Genomic DNA, 23,136 nt, shown 5'->3' with positions numbered 1-23,136 from the left:
CTTGCATTGTTTTTTGAAATATCCTCAGGCAAATAATGCCACTGTATTTCAAAGGTGATTATGGTAAACAAAAAATAAAATTCCAGATATTTGAGGAATTGAGATACAGCGGTTGAGATAATGAAGCTCGACAGCATAATAGTGCAAGATTTATCGTGATTTTTGGTGGCGTATCATTTGTCTTATACCACTAAAATTCACTGGAGATTGTTTTTATATGTTTTTATTTTGTTTCAATGGATATCTCTACTTGATGGGCCTTTGGATGCAATTTATAGTAATATCTTTACAGCCATATTGTGTGAAATTCATTTTGACGTCACATAAAAAATTTGTTCAATGGGCAATACTGGTATTTATCAAGTATGGAGACAAAGAAAACTGTTTTGCAAGAAATCATTCAAAGAAAATCTTGGTGGTTTCAAATAGTGGGAAGTAGTAAAATTCTTATATAACTCTTATAATGATCAGTATGTCTGTTTCTTTATCTATTCATCTGACATCAATTTCTCCCCCTTAGCCCAGTCTGGCTCATACCTCGCCCACAGAGTGCCATTGGATAAAGGGTGTGAAGTGACCTTGAAACAGTTTCAAAAGTTAGTCATAATAATCCAGTGTGTTAAATCCTTGTCCAGACCATATATTCCCTTCTCTTTGCCCAATCTTTTCATACTTCACCTGCATAAAAGTCTTTGGATGAAGGGTGTACAGTGACCTTGTACTAACATTTCTTGGTCAAAAGTCAAACTAGCAAAAAAATCTTTGTCTTGAACATATATATTCATTATCATTGATTCTATCTGGCTTATACTTTACATAAAGAGAGTAAAGGGAGAAGGGTAAACTAGGCTGTGCCAACTGCCTAAATCCTATTCAATCTTTGCATAAAATATCATTTTAAGAAAATAATTATCATTAAGAGGGGTAGTGGGTGACCATGAACCAAGATTTTAGCTCAAAGGTTACGGTCAAAACAGATCTCTTTATCTTATTCATTAAAATATATTTTTAAGCTGCTGCAAATCTGAGAATATTGTTATAATATCATATAAGGAGACATAGTAGATGAAACAGTTCATTCAGTTGTTATACATTTAGCTCATATAAGGAGACATACCGGTAATTGATGAAACACATCATTCAGTTGTTATACATTTAGCTGTCTGTAGACTTGCACTGCCAAGAGACAAATTCAAAATTTCTTTTAGTTTTTAGCTCACCTTAGCTGAAAGCTCAAGTGAGCTTTTCTGATCACATTTTGTCTGTCGTCCGTCTGTCCGTAAACTTTTCACATTTTCAACACCTTCTCAAGAACTACTGGGCCAATTTCAACCATAGGCAAAGGGGATTCAAAATTGTGAAAATTAACGGCCACACCCTTTTTGAAGGGGAGATAATTAATCAGAAATAAATGAAGATTTTTCAAAAATCTTTTTCTCAAGAACCATTAAGCCAGGAAACCTGAAACGTTTGTGGAAGCATCCTCAGGTAGTGTAGATTCAAAGTTGTGAAAATCATGACCCCCCGGGGGTAGGGTGGGGCCACAATGGGGGGAGGGGGTCAAAGTTTTACATAGGAATATGTAGAGTAATTCTTTAAAAATCTAATCAGCCAGGAAAGCTGACACTTGTGTGGAAGCATCCTCAGGTAGTGTAGATTCAAAGTTGTGAAAATCATGACCCCTGGGGGTAGGGTGGAGCCACAATGGGGGGGGGGGGGGTCAGAAGTTTTACATAGGAATATATAGAGTAAATCTTTCAAACTCATCTTCTCAAAAACTAATCAGCCAGCAAAGCTGAAACTTGTGTGGAAGCATCCTCAGGTAGTGTAGCTTAAAAGTTGTGAAAATAATGATACCCATCAGCCAGATGATTCTTTATAATTGTTTAGACTTTGGCCCCATGACAGTTCATCGGCCTCACAAGAAGGTTCAGAATTTGATATAGGTTTATATCCCATATATAAACAATTGTTAAGGATCTTTTTAAGAACCGCATACTCAACGCATGGTATGACTATAAAATCATCCTGTTAGAAAAGGGACTAATTTTATAAAAAAAAGAATATCCAGGGGGAAAAATGGATTTTATTTATACAGGATCTACATGTATTATTGTACATTGTCCAGATAGTTTGTATTATGACTCCATTAAGCTGATTTTATTATACCAATTGTTCCTCAGGTGAGCGATTTGGCCCATGGGTCTCTTGATAACAAAAAGTACCAGTTATGTAAAGAAATCATTTTCCCATGCCATCTTTTTACTGTAAAATTACCAGTATTAGAACTTCTTACATTTCAAAAGATGGCTTTATCTGAACAATCCCCACCTGAAGTGATTGCTGCCTTTGCCAACCCAACCAAGAAAAAACTACTGTATGAAAAAATGACAATAACAAACCGTCAACCATCTCAAAAATCCATAAAATGAAATACAAATTCAAAGCAGAGCAACACGAACCTCCAAAAAGATAGAGGTATGATCAGGTGCCTAGGTGGAATATTTACTGTATACAAGGAAACATTCACCCTCGTTTTATTTTTGCCCCTTTCACCTTCCTTGTCCACAGGCAGATGTAAGACAAGGCAAATTCCAATGTCTTAAATTATTTCTCTTTAAACACAGCTGTGTCTTAATAAAATTGATGGGACAAAATTGTTTGAAAGTGTAGAAGGGCGAAAATTACCCTGTATACAAATATTACAGGATACGCAAGATGGGTTTGCCAGAGAATCTGCCCGAGGTCTCAACAAGTATTATCGAGTATAAAAATGAGTTGTAAATAAACTCTGCAAACATCCTTTTAAAATCACTTTAATATCAGTTTACTAATAGCTACGTAGACTAACCTGAAAAACAGAAAAAAACATTGTTCACAGTATTTTTTTCTAAAAAGTTCTTTTTAACTACAATACATGTATTTACATTATCATGTTATATACAGAGGCTCTCTTACATTAAAATCATTTCTTTTTAGCGGTGTTTAAATTCTCTACACAATGCTAACGTTATTTATCATGGAAAAAAATCTTTGCTTTTAAAAAGAAATGTTTTTAACATCAAGTCCTTGTGGTAATATAATGGTTTTTATTAAAAAAAAACCTTCTCTACAAGAATCACTGAACTTGAAATAAATGCAAGTATGAACAGAACGTCAAACATATGGCACAGATATAAACTTTAAACTCAAATACTGAATGAAATTGAACTGGATTGTCCCTTATTTTCATAAGAAGTCAGATAAACCAATTTTCATAGTCATCGTATTCGTCATCATCCAAATAATCTGGAACTCCGTCACTCCAAAGCCCGTCCGAGACGTAGTCGTCATCAAAGGTGTACCCGCTACCGTCATCATAATCATATTCGTCGTCATCTTCCTCTCTCTGGTAATGGACGTCATACTTGGCCCTGCTGCGACTTGGGAAGAAAATGCAATGGGGGCACTTGATGTGGCATTTTGCAAGGTTGCTAGGTAACTGGATGCAGCAGGTTGCACCCTGTCGCAGTGGTTGGGGCAGTTCTTGAAGTTTTTTCCACTTCTTCTCAGCATAATTGTAACACATAGCTTCGGCTACGGATTCCATGCTTTTAACACCTTTGCCACCAAAGACGTAGAAATTGCTGCCATCTGAAATTGAGCTGAAGTCGGTGCTTTCAAAGGGTTGAGTTGGGAATGGCAAGAATTGTTCTTTTACATGTCTCCATTTTCGAGTGGTCATGGAGTATTTCATGCACGAGAATTTCCCCATCCTGGTAACCACAATCTCATCACCCGCCGCAAACATCAAGTTATCCCAATTTACTCCTCTGGAATATTCATATTTCCTATTCAAAGCCGCATCATACACAAAAAATTTTGTTGATTTCCCCTTCCTCCTAGGAATAGCTCCTACTTTAGTTGCTAAAATGCAAATCTTTCTGTCTTGCATAACACATGCTACCACACTTGTGTTTTCATTGCGTTGAAATAAATGGTTCTTGATTTCTGATTTGGTGCCGTCTTCTTTCACCTCCATTAGGAATGTACTCCACTGCACATTTTGTCCACCTTTCTGAATAATATGGCAAGATATAACTGCAAACAGTTTTCCAGAACATGCCACTATGGTATGAAGCGAGCCACTGATGTGATTTTCAGGAAGCTCCAATAAGAAGCTAGTCCATTTGGTTTCCTCCAAATCAAACTTATAAATAAACACTCTAGAAGAAAAGCTTTGGTTTCCTTGATCAAAGATGTACAAGCAATTCTTTTTTGAACAAAAAGTCATGATAGCCTGTTGCATCTGATGGGGAAGTGGGGCTAACTCTATCCATCTGTCTTCTGCTAAGATGTATCCCAGCAGACTTTTGACAGCCAAGGACTCCCTGAATGGTAGAATGCTAAAAATGCTGGCAAACATTACTTGGCTACATCCTCCTGCAACCAGAATTGCCTCCCTTACTCCATCATCTTCCTTGATCAGTCCTGTGATGTACTTCATCTTGATGTTCAATACGTGCACCTGACATCTCTTGTCCTTCTTCACAAGGGGATTTCCCTCAATTTCATTCTCAAGAACACTCCTAGGGATCTTCTGCAGGTCCAACGAGCAAAACAAATCAGGAAAGAATGCCTCTCGATTCTCCAAGTCAAATTTGGACCACTTAATGATGAATTCATAGAACTGCTTCTGCTCCACATAAGACAAGGTTGGATCAGTCAACAGTGACATCACAGATTCTGAGGTCAAGGTCAGTGCATCCTCTTGTTGCATGATGTCAGGCAGGTGCCCTCTAAGGAATTCAAACACCTTGTTGTAAAACTCCAGATTATACAAACTACACAGTAAGCACATTTGAACACAGTTTTCGACCGTCATGGTCATGCTTTCTAGATAACTTTGGCAGCATGACTTTAATTCGTTGATCTGGAAGTAGTCTGCCACTTCTAGAATGTCTTTGACTGTCTCATAGGTAATCTCTGCTTCTCCGGTGTACAGGAAAGATATGGCTACCCTCACTGCTGGTGTTTTGCCAATAAGAAGGTTAATCTTCCCTGAAAAAAAAATTATTAACAAAACGTAACTTAACTTCCACTTTTTTTAAGTCTTATGAATATAAACCAGTGTATATTAGGAGTGAAATCCTTAAAAAGTCTTAAATTCTGCCTCAATCTTAGTATAATAAAATAACCTTTCTTTAAAAGTGAATGTTAAATTATTATTTATACATTGTAATTATGATTCCAATTCATTTTAAGTACACTTTTTAAAAAACCATTATTGAGAGTAGTATTTACCTGACATTCTTTCCTTTAGCCCACTGTCATACAAAGATTGAAAGTAGGGACACATCACAAGCACGCTCCAGTGAGCTCGGATTTCCTATGGCAGAAAAAAATTTGCCAAAGTAAATTGTAAATTCTGATACATAATTTTTTAAAAATGTTTGTAAACCCTATATCCAAATAATTGACTTACCACTTGATTCACTACTAGGATTACATCACAGAGTTCCGAGTTGGACTGCATTTGATCATGCAGGTGCCTCTGCAGAGATAATGAATGCATAGCACGATTCCCCAGTGTGCGAGGAAAAGGGTCATCCATTTTGGGCCTGTAAAAATCATTGATGAAACTATCAACTATGAAAATAAAATGAGACTGATTCTGATTTAATCAAGGCAAACAGAAACTTTTAATCTGAAGAATAACATTTCATTGCAATTCTGAAGAGATTGTTGGAAGTTCCATCCATCCCTTTCATTTATTTATCTCAATCTATAAACATATTAACACTTTTGAACATATTATTAGCCTGAATCAGTGCATGGTTTGATTAAGCTGCAGATCTGTATCTCAAGGAGACAACTGGTATAGGCATGCCACTAAGCTACAGTGTCTCACAAACACAAACTTATAAAGTGTATTAAATTATCATCTTACTCAATTTGTCGAAATGTCATAGGGCAAAGATATCCTTCAAATGTTTCTGACATTCTCTCCAACTTATCTTACAGATAACACATGATTCTTTCTTTGTATTAGTCTACACCCTGCCCATAAGTATCTTTATCACATGCACTACTTTCACAGGCTGTGGCACTTGTGTAATGTTCAACCCAAAACAAAACTTCCTTCCGTCCAACGAATATGTCCATTTACTTTCTTTCACTTTCAATTTCATACTTATTCAAGTGTCTATAATTTGTGTTGATGGGGTCATGCAATGCATGTTTGTTTAGATGATATTTCATTTATATAAAGAAGGGGGAAAATCTAACCTGAAATCAGCCAGTTCCCATTTGTTCAGTTTATACATAAGCAAGTGCGGGAAACACGAGAATTTTTTTTTAATTGTGTTAGACAAGTTGTTCGTTGATGTCTGTTTTATTGATTTGATTTTCAATAACCGTATGTCAATTATTTTGAATTGTAGTTTAAATTGGCTGTTTACCATATATATTATAATATGATTATTCTAGAAAAATATTAATTAATTGTTTATTCCATGTACGAGCTGTCCAAGAAAGAAGATGGCGGAACCGGGTGAGAGGCTGAGCCCGTTTGTGTATTGGGGGCAGAAAACTGACCATATATCGTTGAAAATTGACCTTAAAGACGTTGTTGTAAGGCATCTTTATTTATTTAATGTCTACACTAGCTGTCATGGGCATATCTAGGCCTATAATGCAATTGCATTTTTGGAGTTGCAAAGATTTTATAAAATAGCTTTAAAATACTGGAAAATTCCGAAGCATCAATAGATAGTCAGTTACAAGACATAATATTGCCAGTGAACTCTTAAGTATATATTCATTTCAATATGAATTGTATTTGCCATTCAAATTTGAGACATTAAAGTACTTTTGTTGGTGGTTATGATGTAGTAGTTGGGGCTTTATAGACCATGGATATCAGCATGGGTAGCTCAGCGGTAGAGCTCCTGACTAGAGTTGCAGGGGTCAAAGGTTCGAATCCTGGTCCAGCCATATGTTTTCAACATATTTAAATGCTCATTCCTCCTTTCCTACTACATAAGGACCAAAGATGTCAGCCTTGGTAGCTCAGCGGTAGAGCTACTGACTAGAGTATCAGTTGCTGGGGTCCTGAGTTAGAATCTTTGGCCAGCCATATGTTTTCATTTATATGCTCAATCCTCCTTTCCGTTTTAACAAGAGCTTGGACTTTCTGTGGGATGTTACCATCTAGTTCACTCATCAAAACAAGCTGTCAAATATTGACCTGCTTTCTTCTTGTGTGCCAAGATCTGCTCTGCTGTGTGAAATTGATGCTGTTTTGGTGAAATATACATCTCTGTGTGAAGTCAGGCGAATGTCATTGCATTCAATATATTCATATCTATTGGCCAATGACAAGACAGTTAACCATGAGTAGATCCCGCCTTCGTCAAATCGAAGTTTGTCACGTACAGCCCAAAGTCCTAGCTCATGTTAAAATGGTTCTAATTATGGAACTATTCAGTATTTTTTAAATATGTTCAAAATTCATAATTAAACTTATATATATTGTATATTTTTAATAGGACCCAATAGTTGATTTGACTGAAGATGGATTAAAGTTCAAAGCTGATGGAATTGGAATCCGAGGGCATAACTCCTATGAACTAGATATAGAATTTTATCATCCAGTTGATCCAGATGTAAGAAATAAAACATATGTCAGACTGTTTGCCTACTATACTGGCCTTAGATCAGTTGTCAAGTGCCATTTCTTGCCAGTCATTGTTTATATGACATTTTATCAACACATAAAATTATATACAAAAATTGATGTAAAAATGCACTGGCGAGAAATAGTACTTGACAAGAAGTGGTCTTAAATCAAGATCCAGAAATCCATAATACGCTAAGCAAGAAACTTGATTATTGCAATGCTCTTAGAAAATTTACTCTTTAGTTTATCTAATGACAAGATGCTTATAGATTTGTGCAGTCAGCATTTAAAGGAAAATTCTTCTATTTATTGAACCAGAAAAGTAGGTACCGAGTGTTGGACAGGTGTATTGACTTCCACATCCAAAAGAAAGGTGATGGAGAGGTTTGGCCACGACTGACTTGGAAGAAAATCAATCACCCCTGGCTCAAAATTGATTTTGATAAAGTTGCTTATGAAGATGAATCGGAGGAAGACAATCAGGTTTGTACATAATGTATTTATCTGAGGCAAGTCTTTTAATAAGCAGATTATTCTAGTAGTCTTAATATATCCTGGTATATGGTGGTCTATTGATGGACACTTCAAATATGAAGGAAAGAATTTAATTTCAATTTCAACTACAGGGTATTTGGGGTATATGTTATTCCATACATTAAAACTTAGGGCAGTTCATGCTTTATAAACCACAAAGGTGTAACATAGGTAAAAAGACTTCTACATTTGGGAAAATGATACAGTTTATATTTTGATAAAAATAATGTTAAATTGTAAAGTGTTTAATCAAACCGATTGATATGCCTTTTACAACAATCAAATTGGGACGTAAGTAGGATGTTAGATATGATAATCATTCATCAAATTTGTGTAACCAATCAAATATCATGTTTCAACCAGAATGAACAATTTTTTACTCCGTTTCCAAAATGATGGTTTGAAACACACATGTACTGTACACATTGGAACAGAAAATATGAAAGCAGCTTTATGAAATCAATATGTAAAATGCTTGATGTGTCATTGATGTACTTTTCAGCCAGAAAATGATATGTCCCAAGAAGAAGTCTTGAAACAGTTGGAGAAAGAACTGGATTTAGACTCAGCTGGTGAACCAGGTGGAGATATTTACATATTTGGGGTTAATGTAAATCCCCTGCAATGTTTGAATTGAAACTGAATGCTCAATGTTTGATAAATTAATTATCAGTTAAAGTTAATATATAAACCTAGAGATAAAAAAGATTGTGATGGGAGAGAAATATAAGTATGACTTTGACAGAAATTGTTAGGAATTGAGACCCCAAAATAAGATTATAGATGATTTAAGACATCATTGAAAACCAAGGGTTTATAAACTTCTCTTCAATCATTGGCTGAATTAGTCTGAATTCCAGGGATTAAAATTTTGTTTGAGAGAAGAGGAACATATTCTAAAGCCTTTCCTTGCAAAATGCGATGATTTCAGCTGATGCTACAAGTGTATATGTATTATTGATGGTCTTTTAGACTGACCTTTTGAATTCAAACTTCTGTTATAAACTGGAATGTATACTAGTAGTTAATTAGACCTTTACCAAACCAGTTTTGGGTGTTGAATTGATGGTGGAATACCTGATTTTAGGACTTCAAAAGTATTGAGAGCTGAATTTTGTCTATGAATTATACATGTGATGTGTATGTATCACACTGATAGAAATGGAAAAGTTAAATTTGGGTAGGATACGTGAATTTCTACTCACAACTTCTGTATTTGACAGTTCTTTCTTTCTCTTCAAGATGTACCAGACTTCAAAACAATGTACCTGTTTATGTACAACCTGTTCCAGTTTGTGGGATTCACGTTCATTAGCTGCGTTCTTATTGTAAATTTCTTAAGAAACAAAGAGGGTAAGTTTTACATGTATATTGTATACTGAACTCTAAATTACCATAAAAACACATTTTCATTTTGATCATTTGAATAATTTCTTCGAGACAAATAATGTATGCAATTAATACAAAGCAAATCATTTTTAAACTGACAGCAAAATGAATGAAAATGATATTGTTTTTATATATTGATTCACAGTTATAGAATATACTTATAAAATTAAGTAAAGAAGAAAACAATGTGATAAATAATCCTTTTATTTTCAAAGTTACACATGAAACATGTAAAAATTGCATAGATTCAGAATTATTTCTATTAAAGTATTACTGGTATCATTCAGATTTAAATGAATATTTTTAATTCAGAACTGAAGTATATATATAATTATATATATATATAACATTGATGTAATAAAACTAACTTTCATCTGATGGATTGCAGAAGCGATAACATCTGGATTCCAATTGGTAGGAAACCCTTTAATGGTTTGTCAGACAGCAGCCATCATGGAAATCCTCCATCCTATGCTGGGTCTGGTCAAGTCTGGTGCATTAGCACCATTGATGCAGGTATAAACTCTGGATTGCACTGGTGTCATATACAAAATATTGAACCCAGGTTCAAAATATTATGCGATATTCTGAACCTGGGTACAATATTTCACAGCAAAATTTATTTAATGTGATTATTATTTTTGTTGTATGAGTGAGGCACTATTTTTCATATACTGAATTCAAGGTTCTGGATTCTTGTCCAAACACACCTGTAAAAGATGTTGCCATAATTTTGCATTAGACCTATTTTAAATTTAGGGCAAATGGGGCTAAAATCATCCTTTATTCTGTATATATACCAGGATTGAAATCAAGATGCATATAAATGAAGCATGATATATTTTATACAGTGCTATTTTATCTTTCATGTTATTTTTGACTTAGCCAAGGGTTATGCTCAGCTCCTCTCCTCTCCAAAGCCTTAGAAAGGAGAGGAGGGCATTCTAAACCCTTGGCTAGCAAAGATGGTGTAAAAAATGTAAAAAGATTTGCAATAACTGTTTGGATTGAAGTTGTGATATGCTGTATACAGGGTTATAAATTTTGCCTCCATGTTATTATTGTGGAGATTAACGGTAAACCTCTTATTAGTATGGTTAGATTTATCCACATGCAGCTATTTAATTAAATTAACAATGCTAATATGGTTTGAACCCATAGGATTTTTCTCTATAACAAAGCAGCCACCCCACCCCCTCTACACAAGTGGACAGTTCTGGCTCTTAATCCCCTTTCTTTTTCTTTACAGGTTCTAGGGAGAAATTTTATATTGTTTGTCATCATATTACATGAGGAAAATATACAGAGTGCCCCTTTAGTATTTTTCTTACTCCTGACTTGGAGTTTAATAGAAGTTGTAAGGTAAGAGTGCCGGTATATCTGCTAGCTATATTCCATAATATATTACGTACAATCACAAACAGATTGCGGTTTAAATTAGTCCAAACTTAAAGGCAGCCAATCAACTTTAAAAAAAAGGCTTACTCTTTGGAAAAAGATTGTACAAAGCATAAATGCACATTTAACAGAGACTTATTCTTTTTATTTCAAATATTGTACTGACATACAACCATTTTGTTTTGTAGATATCCTTTTTACGTGCTAGCAGTACTGGACAAGAAAATTTACGTTGTGACCTGGTTGAGGTACACACTGTGGATGCCCCTGTATCCAGTCGGAATATTTCTAGAGGGTAAAGAGTTACCTATTTCTTATGTTGGCCAGTTATGTGGGCCTCTGCCACAAGATGTACATGTAGATGAAATTCTATCAATGAATACATGAATAATTGAATATATACTTACAAAATTTTAGTAAAGGAACTTAGCACATAATAAGGTTACTGAGTAAGAAAGTTTCCCAAAAATTTCTAGAAATATTACATATATCCTCCCAGACATCTATTTAAACTAAATTAACTGGAAAGTTTGTCAACTAAGTCCTACTACTCTTACAGTGTTTTTATCTGTATTAAAGAATAGAGACAATTGAGAGTTGAGTATACAAATGTATATAGAAAAATATGTTGATTACTGTAATAATCTTTGATTTTGGGTGTATGATATGAAAAACATTATACTGTTGTTTTGACTCAGCCATGGTATCAGCCTTTGGATGAAAACAGCCTTGGTCATTTTGATACTGTAACAGGTTGGCGTCAAAATAGCAGTGTGATATTCTATATGTATGGAACTGTTCATCAACAAAAGCAACAGATTTGTTGTTATTGTTGATACTGTCACATTCTTCTATCGACCTTATAGTGATGCACTGTTAGTTGCAGGTGCTTTATCGAATCTATTGTTCATTGTTTCTGTTACAGGTGCTGTAGTTATCATGTCCATTCCATTGTACGAGATGTCGCAGAGGTTCTGTCTGTCTCTACCAAACAATGCCAACATGGCCTTTTACTTCCCATGGCTTCTATACGCATATCCACCTATTCTTCTTATAGGTAAGTGTGAAGATTGAGGAAATGTGTATACTTACAGATTCAATAGAGTATTGAACCAGTAAATTATGAACATTACTTACATGGATGAGTCTACACAAAATGGGATCACATAGGCTGGTATAAACATAAGATGTTCATTTTTCCAGGATTTATTTTTTGTATCAGTCACTATATTAATTTATAGAGATCACACTAAATACAAAAATCAGACATGTATTTTATTAGCCTGTTTAAACAAAACTGTTTTTTGAAGTTTTAAAAGAATCGTGCACATATGAAATTCATACATCTTTTTTATAAATAAGAGTGGAGCAATATTAGAAAACTTTATTTTTTTACGTACTTGAGAAAAGAAAGTTTATTTTATACCGGGGTACATATTTATATACTTTATAGCTCATTATCACCTGAAAAACATAACAGACTGAATTGTTTTTAAAATATTTACTCAGCAGACAAAATATGTATTTTAGAGCACTGCAAAATTAACTAATTTTCATATCCCATTTTTGAACATCTGTATTAATTAGGACCGAAAGTTGTGTAATCTAGTACATTGTTCTACTAATTATTTTTCTTTCTTTCAGCTGGTTACACAATGCTGACTTACATGCACAATCAGCGAAGGAAGGTGATAGGTGGTGTAACCACCTCAAAATCCAAAAAGTCTTCTTAGTTCCTTTTAAGTTTTCCATGTATCAATGTTGTGATCAATCAAATTTACAATGCCATTTAAGGTTTGTTCCCACGGTATAGTCAGCTTTGAATCAAATTTTTTGAGAATGTGTGTGAAATTACAAATCTTGTTATAATGGATAATTCTGGCCATCTGATTTTCCTCATTATGTATCTATGCATGTATTCAAATGAGCTTTGTTGATTTACATGTCGATCATTATACATAGTTGAATGTTAATTTATGCAAATTTTGTAGTGATTTGTTCTTCAGTAATCCTAATGTATGCAAGATGGCTGAGAATCTGTTGTTTTGATGTAAATATAAATGTATGAATTTTTTTTATATCTTTATTTATCTCTGAGAAAGTCCCAAAAAGATATATCATCGAGAGTTTCAGTATAGTTTGCATTACTCATAAATTTGTTGAAAGTGACATTTTTTTGGTTACCAGGTAACATCTTTTTAAAAGTGCTTATCCACCAACATTTAACAAAAAAAGCTTATTTTTGCAATGTTAATAAAAGCCAAATAAATATCTTTGTTTATTTAAAAATACCGAGATATTTTAAAATAAAACAACAAACTTATTAATGGTAAAAATATTTTAATGAAACAACATCAATTTGATGAACTTTAATAAATAACAATAATATTTAATGTAAAAATGGACTTGTTAATGAACATGATAAATACACAAAACTCATTTCAATACCACTAACATTTTGGCAAAGGTCCCGTCATACAACGACCCTTGGGGTCAAACACCATCAGAACTCTAAAAGAACCCAAATATTGCACAACCTTTCAAATCAATAAAATTAATTAAGTTTCTAAGACTTCTACGAACACGATATCAAACTATATTTGACGTCCGCCGATCTACAGTTAAGCTGCGAACTGAAAATGATTCGTCAAGAAAGAAATGTGAGGAGCCGAACTGTCTCCCTCTGCGGAGCAGCACTGAGCCTGTTTCTGGGTCGTCCCGGCGCTTGAGTTGAGAGATGATGCTCCATGCCCTGTATCCGTTCAGAACTGCTAAGATGGCGGAAGTGATCGCACTGAACCAGGTACACACCTACAAATACAGAGATAACAGATCAATAAAATCTTCAAACCTAAATCTGTTCTGTTGTGGGTTGGAAAAGCATGAGGCGCTACGAGACACGCGCTGTTGGAGCTTATTAGATGGTAGGATGGAACACTTTTAAAAGCGACAGCCAAAAAAAACCCACTAAACAAAAAAGAAAAAAAAAGTTGTCAATGTGACAGAAAACCATGTTTTCTTTTGTGAACAATATCCATAATTCATTTGTTAACCCTGAATTGATATACAATGTCCAGAGGAACGGGATACTCTACATGTATATGCAATACTTTGCCAATGAACTAAGTTCAACAGCTGACCAGTATTTTTCTTAATATGCACATCTCTGATATTTGTACAAACGATCTACAACAAAGGTACCTTTTCGGCTGCCGCCCGCCATACCATTTCAATAATTGAATTTTCCTTTGCAAAACTCGGTTAAAAAAAAAAAACAAGAAAAAAACGGAGCTGATTTATTTCTTCATGTTGAGCCACAGGTAGATTGTTTTTGTACCAATCTTAGACGCGAACGGTTAAATAATTAATGATTTCTTAGCAATATTGCATTTTAGAACAAAAACCCATAAATGTTCCCCATCTATAAATCGGTACTTCCCAAAATTCCCTTTACTAAAGATTTTTCTGTACATCGATTTAGATGGGAAGCACCTATGGCAAAAACATCGATATCTATACATATAAGAAGTCCTAATGTTACTGCTCCAATTCCACAAATTTTAGATCATAAGAATGTCCAAATTCACCATAGTATAATCGGACAATTACCTCCATTCCCTTACAAGTGTTAATTACTGAAGATTCATAATCCGTTCATGGTGGAAATAATTGAGTTCAGAGAACTTTGAGAGTAAGAGGTGTGAATGCAGGATCAGTTCAGCTACGATATTGCAATAAACCGATAACTCTTCTATCATACATTCCCAACTCGTGGGTCCTATAGTCCTTGAATTTTTATAGACGCAAATGATATTTACAATATACCGGTATTCATTTAAATTAAAGCCTGAAATTGCCATTTTTAACTGAATAGGCGTATTTTTTGTAAAGTGTTTGAATGTTAATGTCATACGGCATTTGTTTATGGCGTGTTTTTTTTTTTTTGGGGGGGGGGGGGGTTGTGGGAGTGAAATTGGTTTCATGTGATAAAAATGTCAAAACAATCCAAATCAATCTAATGATTTTTCTGAGGAGCATTTTCCTAATGAAATATTGATGAAATAGCGTTTCTCCAGAGAGAAAAGAATTAATCTAATACGTAATAGACAACGCATTCATGAACAAAGGGATAGGAATGGGAAAAAAAAATTGCAACGATGCAACTATTGTTTATAGCCTGTTTAGAAACAAATTGCTATTATGCAATATTAACAGTAAATCCCATGTGTGGAATTAGTAAGACGCCGTAGAAATAAAATCCTTCATATACTATGGATGCGATATTCAAGGCAAGAAATGCACTTCGATGCAGGCTTCTATTAAATAGGTTGAATCAGACATATACACGTACTGTACGTAAACCATAATCTTCACGTGGGTTTTAACATAGATAAACACTTTTGCATTTTCCCCCTACGAATTAACAGAAGTACAGGCGCCAATGCATCACATAAAGAAGTATCTCTGTTGATATTGTATTATTTAATGTATCTATCATTAAGCACGTCGGGCTTTATTGGATTTGACCACACCCCGACTTAAATTATCACCTCATAAAACTAAAAAAATGATTCCTTATTCCTTAAATCATAAAGCTCGCCGAATTCAACTAGTATTGGATTTGATCAAGCCCCGACCAAAATTATTACCTCATAATATTCAAAGAATGAAGATTTATTCCTTATACTTTTATAATTTTCAGCAATTGAACGATTAGATTTTGGAAAATTGACATATATATGTGATTTCCATTTCTTTAAATTATGCAAACCCCACTTGTGCACCAATTTAAATTTGTTGGACTGTACATTTGAATTTATTGGACTGTACATTACAAAATCGATTCGTAGCGTAATCACAGACAAAAATTCACCGAAAAATGTAAATCTAGACCTGTAAGTTAACATAATCAATTTTTTTAAAATTTCTTTGTCTGGTATTGAGGTAAAAACATTTGAGCATTGGATTTGTTTTATATGGATTAACACGTACACGTTTCAATTTCAACCAGACTTACATATGTTCAAACATGTATATGTAAAACTATAACTTTCTTGAAGATTTAAATAGCAGTATGCATACGAACACCTGACAATTTCGTATAAGTTTACCTATACACGTACAAGTATTTCTGTCACTTTATTTAAGGCTCTCATAAACAATTACACATACCCTTAATTAACACATTCATTCAAGTTTCGTTACACGTGTGAATCTTCCCCTTTAACATCTAAAGGATAACAAATGCACCTCCTTTAATCCAGATTTGCACATTCAAGTACCTCAGTCACTTTCACACACGTGTTTCTACAACTTTTATAAAAGTTTATTTATACTACGTCAGGTACTTGTACTTCTATATATATACACCTACCTTTGTTACTATAATCGTTCAGATTTACATATTCATGTATTAACACTTTCTTTATTTTTATTAAGTTTCACATAACATACACGTACCTCTGTCACTTTCATATAGGTATAAAACTCTTCGGTTCCTTTTAGTGTTGTCCACTGCATGTCTTCCAACTTGGAACAACTAAAGAGGCGACAATTTGGAATGTTATTCAGAATTTCTAAGTACTTTTGGGTATAATTTTAACGTAAGTAAATACAACATTTTTTTTAGGTGCTTGATCGAAAAGATAGAAAACTTTATGCGAAATGAATATTGAGCGATATGATTTCCTTATATCTTTTTAATCTTTCTTGAGCAATGCTTTTTTGATGATTATTAAGCAATTTTTAAAAATTCGGTTTTTCTACAATGCATGCAAAACTATGGAATAAACTTGGCTAGTTACCTACACGTATTACTTCTCAAGTTGTAAGCACAGTGGGCACACAATCTGAGTTTTACTGTCAATTTACCCCAGATTTTACGGCAATTTTGTAATAAAACTTATGCCACGGTATCTTGGTTTTATAGTTTATTAGTTTACCTCCTCATGCTTCATACTTATGCGCACATATAATCGTAACCCCGTGAATTTTTTCTGTGATACATGATTACAAACTACAAGTTCTACATAACCGGCTTTATCAAACAGACCCCATTAATGCCACCTCAACGAACCGTGCATCTCCCAGCGTACACAGACTAGACAATATACAGACAGGCAGACTGTGGTAACTTTGGTGATATTTCTGCACACTGTGCAGCATCGGTTGCAGATGCACTCGCTGTACACATACCGCATCACGATAATATTGTATCTGTACAAAAATGACTTTTACGATAAACTGCTTTCATGAAGGGACATTTTTTACCCACGTATAACATATCTATTCGGGACCCTTTGCGTTTTGGCTTACTGGTATATATACCACATGGAGGATGAGTACCAAAAAAGTCTGAACATTGTAATATCGTCTTTAAATTCCCAGCATTGCTAAAATTTTATACAGAAAACATGCACTATACGCTTAAGTTCATGCTATGCAGAAATAAAAGATTGTAGAAATAAATCCGATCAAGCGCATACTAGTACACTCGGGTAAATAAATCGTTCAGTGCACTAACCAACAGAATACGTGAGAAAGTAACAATTATCAAAGGAACAAGGAATTATTTTTTGGGTATTATGAGGTGATCAAATACGGACGCGGGTGATCAAATCCAATAAAAATGGGCTTTATGATAGATTTGATCCTGCCCGACCGTATTTGATAAACTCATAATATTGTCATGCTGTAGATTTTGAATTTACCGGATAGCAGTAAATACAAAATTATGTTGTAAATTTTGTATCTACTGCCACCCGGTAAATTCTAAATTTACAACATGACAATATTCCAAGTACGATTCCCTTTTATTAATATTTATTATTTATCTAATTTTCAGCATTTGTACAATCAATAAAGAAATGTATTGGGTCATACATTACAAAATTGATCGGTAGTGTTACCATAAACAAAGACACTGGAAAATGTAAATATAAAAGTAAATATTTCGTTACAAGTATTTATTTACATTTGTTGGTGTTAGACTTCAAAATATTGAGATGTGATTGTTTTACATACTGAATGGACAGTGTTACTAGTATGTAACCCCGATACTTTACTATACCTTGTGGGGCTGTATGAACCCAATAAGGCAATAACTACCTGTATGCGGGGAGCCTGGACTGTAGGTTATGGCACAGCTTGTTCACCCCTCCCGTCAGCATCCCACTGGACACGAGGAGGGCCAGGCTGATACAGCCATGGAGGACACAGCCAAACAACAGGGCGGGCAGCGATTGGCTGTAACGAAACCATGGCAACAGATTCACTAATTGACTGCTTCTGTGTGTAGCTGGATCACTCACTCACTAATATAATTACACGAGGACTTAAGATGGGGACCGTCATATGAGCATTTTAAAATTGTATTCATATAAAAAGTTGTGTTGTTTATTACATTACAATAAATGATGATGAAAAGAAAATGATTTTGAAACGCATTTTTCAACGTTAGAGGTGCTTTAGATTCCATTACATGAACTGTTGACAAGTGATGATAATGAGGAAATGCCACCAAAAACTATATCAAGTAGGATATATAAACAGAGATAATTTTTTCGTGTTGATACATTACGTCCCGGTACATGACGACAACACGAAACGATCGCTGTATAGTGTCCACAATGGACTGAATTTATACCTGGTATTCAGGGATGAGGGGACGGATTGGTGATATGATACTATTACATAGGAATTTTCATTTCCTATCACCGTTCATTCATGCTATTTTATATCCTCTTCAATTAAAAAAAAGATGAAAATGTCTTCCTAACTGTGTAATTATTTCCAGCTGACATATCATCTAAAACTTGATTAATTATCTAGATAATGAATTTGTAAGTGTTATGTCTTGTGATTTCAATCATTGGTACAACTATAGTAATCTCATTAATCACTCACAAACCCCTACACCAGACTCATCTTTCATCATTCCAATGACCGATCTTGATTATGAAATATACATTATTCTTTATAAATTATATATTTAGTTCTTGGGAGGTATGGATCAAGCACGGACTGTTGGTTACTGGTTTCTCGTCATAACAAAAAGTCATGAAAGCTCACGTGTAATTTACATCACACGCCAATCATTTGACTCCACTGTACAAGGGTTAGCTCATTGTGCATTCTAATTATGTGTGAATGTGTGTTATGCAGATAGCTGAAACCTGATTCATCTATAAAGCAACGTAACAAAAATTTGAGAGGGTTGTATGGCACAAACATGCACTCTCCATAATAAAAGGTTAAGGGCTAGTGACACCCATCTCCCCCGACTTCACCTGATCATTTGTATGATAAATCTTTCCCTGCACTGGTTTACCCAGCAGATAACACCTGTATTGCTGTCACTGATAAAAATGACAACAACAGACACCTATATAATTATTAAAGTAAAAACGAATGAATCGTGGCCCTCTACTGGGACTGAAGTTTGGCCCCCTCTTTTTAACAATTAAGCTTATTTCTTAAATTGGTAGTTTTATGTACAACTGTGCATAGGTGTGTAGAAGAATTAATCCATTATTTAAACAGCTGATGAGCGTCGTTGCCCTGTGTTCAGGTAAACACAAATAATGACACTTACATTTTACCGTCTAACTCCTCCATTTGTAAATAAAACCAGATCCAAATGAAGGCGTGTATAGCGGCCACCACGGGGGCATACGTGACCACATGACACTGGGTCGGCTTCCCCCAGGTTGACCCTGCCCAGTCCAAGACAACAGTACTGTTATCCTTAACACTAACCGACAAGTCGGCGTACAGTACACACTCAAAATTAAAGAAGTTGTAAGTCCAACCACTCGGTATACACGCACATAATGAAAGAACAAATACTATTCCATTCACGAAGATTTGAGAAAACCTGAATTTGTGTCTTTTCGGGAGTTTATCCAGCATGGCTCCTCGTACGTCGCTAGTCGGTCTCGCCGCCGCACATGGTGTGTGTAAACTTTATAGAATGGCAAGGTCACACGCGGGATCAAAACGTCGTCGATATTTTTGAACATTGACCTTTAATTCCTTCGCTTTGTTGACATGCAAACAAGGTGGTGGATCGATAAATCTTTTATCTATGTAAATCTCGGGGAATTTTGAGATGGATTAAAATAAATTAATCATGCTTATATTTGGGCAATGTGTTTAATGCTTTTTGTCGTGCCATTTTCCTTACGTGTAAAAGGTGAATTTTAGATGAGCTACGATTTCACACAATGAGTATATTTTTATTTACATTACATTTAACACTTTTACAAACTGATGGTTTTGATAACAAGGTAACTATATACCCAGTATATGGAATCTTGACATATGATGGATTCAATTATTTCATTTCAACTCAAACAATTTGATCACTATGGAACTGTCATCAAAAGATTTTGCAGCAGAGGCTAAATGGCTCAAATATTTTTTTTCAAAAAGTGCATTGTTTCAAAAGTGTCTGAAAGTCCTTTTCGGGCCTTGTAATAATTCGATCGATCGATCAAGCATTCGAGATTAATCGATCGCCACTGAAGATATTTATGCCAATCGTTCAAAACAGCATGTCAGAAGCACTAAATTTCGCTTATACATGTATATCCCGGCCCAGACATTACACATGCTGTTGGTACTAATATCGAACTCCCAAGTGTCAAAGAGAAACTGACGTTAGATACGATTTCTCTAGAAATTTTATAGTGAAAATTACATATTTATAAACTAGTTAAAATCATTTTCGAATTTCTGTTTTCGTTACTGACTGACGGTTTTTATTAACATAACACTTGATTTAAATGTTAATGATTTTGATGGCAAAAGTTAGAGTCTGACGTCGCGTAGATTTTTGATTGCACTAAATATGCTTTTTTAGCAACTAAATTGTAAAAATATATTCTCGCAAGTGCATGGCCATGTGCATACTTTTTTCAAGTAATATAATATAAAAGATTTGACAAAGTTTTATCAATTCAAAAAGTTTGGGTTGCATTTATTTCATGTTAGTTCATCCAACATACTATAACCGCCGGGTTTGTACCGTATGGGGTATTTTCTGTACCGGGCGATTACTAGGGAATTAGCCTAGCTCAACACTCGCTGTATTTTCCACATTTATTCCAGTTAATAACACAATTATACAAACAGTTACTCTCCACTCCGTACACATTAAAAAGGGGGAACTCGTTTATTAATAATTCTAACTTAATGTTAACCTACATATGACAGTGAGGGAAAACGTAACGGATTAGACGGACGACTTGTATCTTGACTCTTAACCTCTAACTATCGAACTCTGACTCTATTCAACTAACTTACAATCATCTCTAAAACATATAATATTATTTTACTGGCGTGACCCTCTAAATAATTGACATGTATAAATCATCCAATCAGAGAATATATTTCTTGATCCCTAACTGACCATTGTCCAGGTAAACGCCCATTTATTCACCTGCGTTAATCCGCTAATTGTTATGTAATTGTATTAACTCTATTAGTGTCAAACACACATATCTGAGCTGAAACCATTGTCCATCAATCCTGCCTTTCCAATAAGTATATTTCCTAAAGCTACACTTGATTACTTTGATGTCCTATTTCTTTGTTACAGTTAAGACGTTTGATAAACATTAATTTACATTCTATCACATCACAGTCAGGAGGAATTTCACGATAATTAAGAAGACTAAATAACGTTAATTTATACCAACAAGCTAAAACTATAGAAAATGTTCGCAACATGTAAAATATACATTTTACATGGTTCACCATGTAAAATGTATATTTTACATGTTGCTTTGAGGGGAGGAAAAATGCAACATATCATATTCTACGAAATGGATATACGCATATGTAATAAAAGTTTGTTGATAAGTATTAAAATGAACTTCTATAATGAAATTCTGCTCAGTCTTTATAGGCCCACATGTATCTTCTATATGTAGAACATATTTAGTGTATCACAGGCGCCTGAACATAAAAATATTTCTTTTTTTATGACAAGATTCCATGTACTTTATAAATAATAATAACTATTATTATAAAACATGTTTTTACCGTTTACCAGACAAGAGTTGTTTCTCTTTTCCTTAGAAAACAGAACGTACCCCCACAATAGTCAATTTTAACCACGTTTATTCAAGCAATAAACGATAACAGAGTTCGGGTGTTATTTGCTATATGATATAATTAATCTTTACACGAGATCTTTTCTCGGATTTTCTGGTAATCAAGAGATAGAAATATTTTTATGTGACCGTATTTGTCTTTCATACAATATAGTTGTTCAATTTCCACAAGATAATATATTTTTTAAATTTTCTCATAAATTACCTTTTCCTTACGATGTTACTTGCCGTAAATATCCTAAACACTCCTGATAAGAAGAGTACTGCCAGGGCCAACTTCATCAACAATCGGTGTTATAGTTTCTTGACTCAATCACCAGTTCATATATTTTGAGTTAACATTTTCTCAATTTCATATTGACGAACTTGCAGGAGGCAATATCTGCATTTGCTTTTAGATGATACTTCATCATTTCATCCATAACTGGGAAGGATATGTGGCCAGGATAAATATTTTGGTGACATATAAAGCACGTACTGAATCTCTAGCGTTCTTTACCGAAGTTCTCAAGGGTCCCCATTTAACTTCATTTGTTGATGCACTTGCAATTTCAGTTTCTGGGGTGTTTTTGGTTTTTTTTTTGTTTTTATTTTTTTTTTTGGGGGGGGGGGGGGTCCTGTTTGTCTGACTTTCCTCAGCCTTTCTTCAATCCTGATCACGGCACCAAGAAATAAGCCTTATACGTAACACATTTTAGCTATATTGCAAGATTGTCTAGATCAAGTTAGTTTTCAATGCACTTCATTCAACGGTTACCAACACAATTATTCGTGATAGTATAGGATATAATAAAAAAGAATAGTTCTCTCAAGCAATTGACATGGGTTTATATGATGCATGCGAGCAACTAAGCACCAGTATAAGCAATTGCTCTAAAAGTATGCAGGTTATTATGTAATAAACTTATTATCGACGAGAGCAATCGTCACGATTGAACTGAATAACATAATGGCATTTATGTACTTCATCCAAAAAGGAAATATGTCATCCCAATAGGTATTTGATACAGTGGACAATAATTCATGAAATTTTACATG

The 23,136-nt window shown here is 34.4% G+C and overlaps 3 protein-coding genes across 4 annotated transcripts; 1 reads left to right on the top strand and 2 right to left on the bottom strand.

Annotated features, from left to right (window-relative positions):
* Positions 1-3,096: 3,096 nt before the first annotated feature.
* Positions 3,097-6,365, bottom strand: LOC105346787 (kelch-like protein 2). 2 transcript variants are annotated; one of them, XM_011455498.4, is made up of 4 exons: positions 6,268-6,365; positions 5,465-5,600; positions 5,284-5,368; positions 3,097-5,040 (listed from the first exon to the last, which is right to left on the bottom strand). In XM_011455498.4, the coding sequence occupies exons 1-4, from the start codon at positions 6,303-6,305 to the stop codon at positions 3,239-3,241; spliced, it is 2,061 nt and encodes a 686-aa protein (XP_011453800.3). In that variant the 5' UTR covers positions 6,306-6,365; the 3' UTR covers positions 3,097-3,238. The 2 variants fall into 2 exon arrangements, with proteins under 2 accessions (XP_011453800.3, XP_011453799.3); XM_011455497.4 differs by lacking the exon at positions 6,268-6,365 and adding an exon at positions 5,930-6,198.
* Positions 6,366-6,454: 89 nt separating this feature from the next.
* On the top strand, positions 6,455-13,055 carry LOC105346790 (very-long-chain (3R)-3-hydroxyacyl-CoA dehydratase 3). Its single transcript, XM_034468884.2, has 10 exons — positions 6,455-6,612; positions 7,530-7,646; positions 7,979-8,143; positions 8,697-8,775; positions 9,437-9,547; positions 9,972-10,099; positions 10,833-10,945; positions 11,170-11,276; positions 11,907-12,038; positions 12,626-13,055. Exons 1-10 carry the CDS (start codon positions 6,520-6,522, stop codon positions 12,712-12,714), a joined length of 1,134 nt encoding a protein of 377 aa, XP_034324775.2. The 5' UTR covers positions 6,455-6,519; the 3' UTR covers positions 12,715-13,055.
* Positions 13,056-13,317: 262 nt separating this feature from the next.
* LOC105317419 (transmembrane protein 179B) lies at positions 13,318-19,998 on the bottom strand. The gene is made up of 4 exons (XM_011414068.4): positions 19,575-19,998; positions 18,089-18,226; positions 16,442-16,520; positions 13,318-13,792 (listed from the first exon to the last, which is right to left on the bottom strand). The coding sequence occupies exons 1-4, from the start codon at positions 19,889-19,891 to the stop codon at positions 13,571-13,573; spliced, it is 756 nt and encodes a 251-aa protein (XP_011412370.3). The 5' UTR covers positions 19,892-19,998; the 3' UTR covers positions 13,318-13,570.
* Positions 19,999-23,136: the final 3,138 nt, after the last annotated feature.

The sequence above is a fragment of the Magallana gigas genome, chromosome 6 (genome assembly GCF_963853765.1).
Source record: "Magallana gigas chromosome 6, xbMagGiga1.1, whole genome shotgun sequence".
Taxonomy (NCBI): domain Eukaryota; kingdom Metazoa; phylum Mollusca; class Bivalvia; order Ostreida; family Ostreidae; genus Magallana; species Magallana gigas.
This window is presented reverse-complemented; position numbering and strand designations above follow the sequence as displayed.

Excerpts from the sequence above, each read along its gene's own strand:
- LOC105346790 (XM_034468884.2), top strand. The coding sequence starts at position 6,520 with ATGGCGGAACCGGGTGAGAGGCTGAGCCCGTTTGTGTATTGGGGGCAG. Across the intron at positions 6,613-7,529 it reads TTGACCTTAAAGACGTTGTT|GACCCAATAGTTGATTTGAC; the intron begins GTAAGGCATCTT and ends TATTTTTAATAG. Across the intron at positions 11,277-11,906 it reads AGTCGGAATATTTCTAGAGG|GTGCTGTAGTTATCATGTCC; the intron begins GTAAAGAGTTAC and ends TTTCTGTTACAG.
- LOC105317419 (XM_011414068.4), bottom strand. The coding sequence starts at position 19,891 with ATGCTGGATAAACTCCCGAAAAGACACAAATTCAGGTTTTCTCAAATC. Across the intron at positions 16,521-18,088 it reads TCCAGGCTCCCCGCATACAG|TTGTTCCAAGTTGGAAGACA; the intron begins GTAGTTATTGCC and ends TCGCCTCTTTAG. Across the intron at positions 13,793-16,441 it reads CCTATATGAAAGTGACAGAG|GTGTGTACCTGGTTCAGTGC; the intron begins GTACGTGTATGT and ends CTGTATTTGTAG.
- LOC105346787 (XM_011455497.4), bottom strand. The coding sequence starts at position 5,982 with ATGTCAGAAACATTTGAAGGATATCTTTGCCCTATGACATTTCGACAA. Across the intron at positions 5,369-5,464 it reads TCCTAGTAGTGAATCAAGTG|GAAATCCGAGCTCACTGGAG; the intron begins GTAAGTCAATTA and ends TTTCTGCCATAG. Across the intron at positions 5,041-5,283 it reads GCTAAAGGAAAGAATGTCAG|GGAAGATTAACCTTCTTATT; the intron begins GTAAATACTACT and ends TTTTTTTTTCAG.